This window comes from Olea europaea, chromosome 1, assembly GCF_002742605.1.
Source record: "Olea europaea var. sylvestris chromosome 1, O_europaea_v1, whole genome shotgun sequence".
Lineage (NCBI taxonomy): Eukaryota > Viridiplantae > Streptophyta > Magnoliopsida > Lamiales > Oleaceae > Olea > Olea europaea.
In genome coordinates, this window is record NC_036237.1 from 29,359,264 (window position 1) to 29,366,511 (window position 7,248).

Here is a 7,248-nt window from a genome sequence, read left to right on the forward strand (position 1 = left end):
AGAATTTTTACTTTCCGAAGTGCAAATTCGTTTTTCACAAGTGGTAGATGGCTATATAGACTTCAAGAGTAGCTCACAGAACCGGTCTTTGTCTAATGCGTGACTTTTTAAGTTTGGCAGGTTTTTATCACAATGAGAACCTTGCATTGCAGGTTTGCGTTCTCCATTCTTTAGTTATCTTGCCTGCATTGGAAATGAAATATTGGCTCTGTCGATCGTTTGCTTATAGTTGCCTTTTCTTTTTATCTACAGAGGGATGTTTAAGAAGTCAAATGCTAATTCTAATGCAAGACTTGTAATAACAACTATTATGGGAATGGTGTTTGGATATTTTATTGGTGTTTCATTTCCATCTGCTTCTTTAACAAAGGTATATAGGCTCAAATTGTGAGTTAGACTTGCTCGAGGGATGATATTTATAATCTACACAGTTCATCCTCTCCTCTTGTTGGCAGATTAATTTACCTTCTGGAGCTTTAACATCTCTGGATGTAGCATTGAATGATGAGAATCATGGTTTTGGTTTGGTTAGAAATCCTACAATGCCAAAGGTACTTCTGTTTCTTGAGAGTGTTCTTTTAAATTGTGGTATCGCTTCATTGAAGCGTTGAATCTCTCTCACTTTTTAAGAGGTCATTTTGATAGCGTGTCAGCTTTGCTGCTGGGTATTAGCGTAAGGCCAACCCCTCCCCGTATTTCTTTTGCATAACCCTTTAGTTTCTTCAACAAACTTGCTTATTGCACGACTCTCAGAATTACTGCAACTCATTTAACGTGTCTTTATCTTTCGTATCTATCCAGGTTAGTATTTGGATAGAAAGCAATAGCTTTCTTGAATTTTCTCTATGCCACATATAGTTTCTATGGAAGGGTAAGATATGATGTTAGCTAATGATTTATTCATTACTTTTGGTTTATCAGATCTATTTTCCTACAAATCCTCGTGGAGCCGAGGCTTTGCCAGAAGGAATTGTAGTTTTCGAGGCAGATTTTTATCCACGAAGATTATGGGGTGAACCTAGTCAGGTATAACGAACTTGAAAGTCGCAATATCTATAGGATTATAAGTAGTTTTTCTCCCTACTCTGATGGCAACTTCAGTCCCTGACGGTAGTCAGACTCTGCATATTTTTGTTTACTGTTGAAGTTACCAGATTTACTTGTGATGCATTTACACTCGAAATGCGATACAGCAGGGCATATTAGTTTATGTGGAATTAAGGATGAGAAAGGCATTACTCCTACTGTATGTTCATCATAATCAAAGAAGAAATTGAAGACTAAATGAACTCAGAAACAGACTTCATAGTAACTAAAGTGGCTTATAATAATGCTTTTTGGGAATATTCAGGATCTAAAAAGGAAGCCAAAGTATCTAGTAACATTTAGGGTGTGTTTGATTACATATATTTTCTATGGAAAATATCAGTTTTTCACCCAAATTCTTATTTACAGTCGGTTTGGATCAGAAGAGCAATATTGATGCAGCAGTTAAGAAGGTATTGGCAGTTTATAATATTTCTTGATATTTATAAATATATGTACACAATAGATTTCCGATGTGCTGAGATTAATTTATTATTTCATTGTAGTTTTCTGTGGATTTTCAAATTATGCTTTTTCATTATGATGGCCGGACAAGCGATTGGGATCAGTTTGAATGGTCACGGCGTGCAATACATGTCAGTGTTAGGAAACAAACAAAATGGTAAAGTTCTCCAGTTCTATGCTTGCTTTAAGATCTTTGATTACTCTATGCCTAATCATACTAACCACAAGTGTCGACATTGAGTGGATTACAAACTTTCGAGTAATGTAGATTATTCTTTACATTTCATGACTTCTCTTCATCTTTGGGTTTCTTCTCTTAGGTGGTATGCAAAGAGATTTCTACATCCTGATATTGTTGCAGCTTATGATTACATTTTCATCTGGGACGAAGATCTGGGAACTGAGCATTTCAATGCCGAGAAGTAACAATCATTTCTTAATTCCTGATAATGTTCCAAGTTATAGATTTTTTGTTCTATGATGTTCTTTTGGTTCTCAATCGATCTGGCTTTCGTATATGGCAGGTATATTCAACTAGTTAAGAAACACCGTTTAGATATTTCCCAACCTGGTCTTGAACCCAATGACGTAACATGGGAAATGACAAAGAGGAGAGGTGATGGAGAAGTTCACAAGTAAGTTTAATGGCCTCTTTCCCTTGAGCAAAATTGAAAGAAAATGGGAGGAATCAAAATTCTCTAATACCTGTTCAAGTTTCAGTGCTCATTTTAAAAATGTAGGTGTGTATATGTGCTAAACAGGGACACGGAAGAGAAACCAGGCTGGTGCAGCGATCCAAGATTTCCTCCATGTGCAGCGTATATCCTCTCTCTGTCTCCAGTCGACTTACCTGTATGCATATCTTGACAAAATATTAGAATCTTAAGATAGACACATGCTTATGATAATGCAAGAAAGATTGAAACAGTCTGTTGGTGATTGAAATGGCACCCATAAAAGAGTGATTTAATAATGATCTCGATGATAATTTTACGGTAGGCTCAGAGGGAGATAGAAAAAAATACATGGTAATTAATACGCTTAGTAATGTAGAAAAACAATAAGTCTAGTTAAGAATCTTGAATATGAAATCAAAATCGACAATTCTGCTGTACATAGAACGATACTAAAATGGGAAATGTGAAACGACGAAGAATTTACATTGTGTTCTGCTTGCATTCAGCTTTGTTGAAATTATGGCTCCAGTATTTTCTCGTGAAGCTTGGAGATGTTTTTGGCAGATGATTCAGGTGAATTCTAGTTATCTTGACATGTCCATATCTAATTAATTATTCCATGAATTATTCTATTTCTGTTTATAGTTTTTTTAAATGCTAACTTTCTCATAATATGCTTGCAGAATGATCTGGTACATGGATGGGGATTGGATTTTGCCTTGAGAAGATGTGTAGAGGTTGGTGACTCTCAAAAAACCCTTTCATGTGCTTGTGGATGCGCCAAGAGAAGAAAGAAATGGAGCAGAATTGCATTACACAAAACATTAGAAGATACAAATCAAATGAAACTAAAAAAAAAAAAAAAAGAAAGATGTTTCTTTGGCACTTATCTTAGGTTCCCAAGGCAGTTCCCAAGTTTTCATGCTGCTTTTCCATATTGACAGCTACCCATCACTTCTTAAATTTTGCAAGTCTCTTCAGTATCACGATATCTTTAATTGGAAAAATCTTTTAAACTTCTTATGCTTTTTGCAGCCTGCACACGAGAAAATTGGTGTGGTTGATTCACAATGGGTTGTGCATCAAGTAGTACCATCTCTTGGAAATCAGGTCAGTTCTTGCGATGTTGCAATTTGCCTAGTTTATCATGTTTTTATCGATCTGTCTCTGCGTTATACGAGTAAACTTCATGTCCAATAGCAACTTCCAGCTGCAACAAAAGGAAACAGAAGAATCCGGTAATAAATTGTGAAAAGAAAAAGAGAAAAAAGAGAACATGATGCACAACCCTAACGAGCTTGGGCCCGAGCCCATACAAATCCAAATTTAAATAATAGTCCAAAAAAAATAAATAAAGTTTAAATAAAATAAGTAAACGTCGTCTGATGTCTTCATCAACTCTCCCGGGGTGGGAGAAAAGCTCGACTCTGTCGGGTTGATAGATAGTATAGGCTGTAGTCAATCTGATACTCCAAATGCTTCAAGTCAAGCCACGGGGGACGATCTTTCTGACGAACCAAGTAACGAAATTCCATAATTGATAGTACTGAAAACTGTAACTTATTCCTAAGAATATGATCTGACCAAGAGGGGCGATCTTTCCTTCTAACCAAGTACTGATACTGGACTCCAAATAACCAATACTCATGCACCTCATCTTCGAAATTTTCACATGATTATACATAATGAGGAGCATAAGAAGCACGTCGATCTACCCAACAAACAAGGAAGTACTGAATTTTGTCATCATTGGTCAATACAACACGTTCATCTAAAATAACATCAATTTTATCTTTGTGTGCTGTGATATATGGTATTAAAGTAGAAATATCAATATAATCAAATTGGGGGTCCACAAAGTTAGGTAGAAATGGATCATCAAAGGAAGTAATACGGTGTTTGTAAGTAATGAAGTTCTCACTATTTAAAGCAGAGTGGTAGTCAAAATGTGATGAAAGGACAATGACATATGCATTTGAACCAACATGGTTTAAAATTTTTAAAAGACCAGCACTACAAGCTTGCAATATGACATAATCCCCAATATTAAATTCAAAATATCGTTTATGCGAATCAACTTGAAGTTTATATAATGCATTACTTGCGTCATATTGTTTATTGATCTCAATATGCAAGTCATGAAGATGATATACAAATGCTTCAACTAACAACAACACACTAGCATGCAGGGACATGAGAATAAGATCTAACGATCGCCTAAACTTATAACTATGAACAACTTCAAATGGATTTAGACCTAGAAACCAATTCATAGAATTGTTATATGCAATATGAACAGTTGGGGGGATCGAGTCCCAATTCCCAAGATTTTTCTGGACTAGAGACTCTAATAAATTGCCAAGACTTCGGTTAGCAATTTTGTTTTGACCATCTGTTTGAGGTTGGGCAATAGTGGAGAATTTCGACTTAGTGCTAAGAACAGGCGACTGGATTCTCCAAGGGTGACTAGTGAAATCATCAAACTCTTTGAGTTGGGTAAGGGTATGACATATAACATGTGATCGAGAGTTGTCGGAAACAAGGGGTATAGTTTCTAAAGTCTCGGGAAGGGTCGGGATTCCACTTAAGGAAGTATCCTCACTATCATCCAAGTCATCAAAATCTTCAAGTTTATATTCATAGACTAGATCTTCTAACGACTCTTCTATTACATCCTTTCGTTCTTTTATCACTAAAGCTCGGTTAGGACATTTGGAAGAGACGTGGCCAAAGTCCTTACAGCTGATGCATAGCAAATGAGAAGAAGTCCCAGGAGTTTCAAAAATTTTACCCTTATTTTTCAAGATTTGAGGAACCTTAGACGGGGGAGGTCCTAGAAGTGACTTAACAGGAGGAGGTGGAGTCGATGAGATGGAAGAATGGTTGTCAACACGCCATCTATAAGGAGAAGGAGACCTTGGACTATCACGACCTTTGCACTTATTTTTCCAAATGGGAGGAACACTAGACGGGGGAGGTCCTAGAAGGGACTTAACAGGAGGAAGTGGAGCCAATGAGACCGAAGGATGATTGTCATTACGCTTTCTACATGAAGAAGACGACCTTGAGCTATCACGACCTTTGCACTTGTTTTTCCAAAGGGAAAGAACACTAGACTGGGAAGACTCTATGATAGACTTATGATGAGATGACGCTAATGAGTTGGGTGAACGATGGTGATCACACTTTTCATATGCAGTACTAATAAGTAATTCGTAGTCCCTAGCTGAAGAGTAAGCTTGATCAAGAGTAGTGATGCCTTGAAAGAAAAGCTCACGCCTAAGTTCATCTCGTAGACCTTGTATAAACCTACTTAAAGTCAGGGCCTCATCCTCAATGACATGACATTTCACTCGAAATTCCTCAAATTGAGCAATGTACTCAGTTACTAGCTGATTCTCTTGTGTAAGGGTGTTCCATTGGGTAAAAATTTCATGATCTAAGCAACCATCGAAAGTAGGAATATCTAAATCAATGTCTCTAAAGAAACGCTCCTTACGACGAGGAAGAGAATGAGTACTATGATGACCATGGCCTTGGTCTCGCTCACGAACTTGATCCCTATTCCTACGATCGCTTCGAAAATATTCTCGATCACTTTGTCCACAATGATATTGTCTATAATGAGACGCTTCAGAATTAGTGTCAGTCAAACGAGGGGTTCGCTTAAAATTGCTCAACTTAGCAGCTAGGGTCTTTCTCTCCTCACGAGTAGCAGTTATATCTGATTGGACTGTCGATAGACTAGTGGCAAGTTGTGCTAATTGTCTAGCGAGTGCATCAAATTGGGATGGATCCATTGTCAATGTATTGGAAATAGAGATGACAAGACGACCACTACGCAACTACATGCAATGTAATACCAGCTAAATGATGTGCTATGATGAGATCAGTGAATAATACATGCAAGTAATGGAAAATAACTTGTACCAATTTTTTTAATTTAATTTTAAATATTGGGATTAATTAAATTCAAAACAAGCTAATACTGCTGGTACATGTAAAATGACAAAGCAATGGTCAACACACTAGTCAAATTCTCCAATCAATTTAAGTGGGGAACAATGGAAGTCAATTAGGTCATTGGTATCAATTCGATTAATGGTTTCGATCAAGTGGGATTTAAGGCTAAAATTATCACGATAACAGCAGCACAAGATTGTAATTGATGCAATTTTAAAAATGAAGCAGTAGTATAAACCAATACAAAATAGAGATCAAGGACTCCTTGTTGTTTAGTTTTGATTATTTGTATGTCGATTGATCTGAATTGTTGACTTATGAGCCCCAACTATGCTTCTATTCTTCCCTTCGTGTCCAATGGTTTTAGCCCCTGTTGACTGTAACTTGTGCTGGTTCTGGTGTAGACGTAAAACTGCGTGTGGTGACTGTGACTTTTAGATTGTTGAGATGGACAAGAAAATAAATAAGTGTGGTAATTATGGTGGAAGTGTATGATCCTGGGTTGGTGGTGGTGGCCTATGGTGATGAAGCGGTAGTGCTCTGGATGCCTAGGTACAATAGATAATAAAGTGGTGGCGTGATGGTGATTAAAGGCGACAGCGGCAAGAGAGTGGTTGTGAGAGAGAATCGGGTGAAATTGTGGGGTATTTGATGTTAATGGATTGGTTATAATCGGGTTTGATTGGATATTTGGGACTGTGCCAGATGGGAAGGGGTTTTGAATCCTGTTATAGAAATGAGCCAGCGGTGTTAGTGTTTGGGGAGTGGGTTTGAATTGGATTAAATGAGAGTGAGTTTTAACTGGGATCGGAAGTAATTTGGGCCACTAGTTTATGGCCCAAATGTCTTGATAAAAGGAATGGGCTCGCCGGTAATAATTATATGTGGATATATGGATTATTATAGTGTTGGGTTAACGTAAAGTGAGCTGATCTTGTATGTAGGCTGAATGTAAGTAGGGTTTGATTGTTAGGAATGAAATTTATGAAACAGCACACTTAGCAACAGCAAACGCCTAAATCTCTAAAACTGAATTTTTTGTTTTGTGGGAACTGCA

At 37.2% G+C, this 7,248-nt stretch overlaps 1 protein-coding gene across 1 annotated transcript in view; it reads left to right on the forward strand.

Moving 5' to 3' along the window:
- The first annotated feature begins 255 nt into the window (after positions 1 to 255).
- LOC111400269 overlaps positions 256 to 7,248 on the forward strand; it is an 8,652-nt gene continuing 1,659 nt past the window's right edge. The window contains exons 1-12 of the mRNA XM_023027688.1: positions 256 to 370; positions 456 to 551; positions 922 to 1,026; positions 1,352 to 1,394; positions 1,456 to 1,499; positions 1,593 to 1,708; positions 1,872 to 1,973; positions 2,076 to 2,186; positions 2,313 to 2,369; positions 2,735 to 2,801; positions 2,912 to 2,965; positions 3,264 to 3,338. Of these exons, the coding sequence (XP_022883456.1) occupies positions 257 to 370; positions 456 to 551; positions 922 to 1,026; positions 1,352 to 1,394; positions 1,456 to 1,499; positions 1,593 to 1,708; positions 1,872 to 1,973; positions 2,076 to 2,186; positions 2,313 to 2,369; positions 2,735 to 2,801; positions 2,912 to 2,965; positions 3,264 to 3,338 (984 nt within the window). The 5' untranslated portion in view covers position 256. The remainder of the gene's footprint in view (positions 371 to 455; positions 552 to 921; positions 1,027 to 1,351; positions 1,395 to 1,455; positions 1,500 to 1,592; positions 1,709 to 1,871; positions 1,974 to 2,075; positions 2,187 to 2,312; positions 2,370 to 2,734; positions 2,802 to 2,911; positions 2,966 to 3,263; positions 3,339 to 7,248) is intronic.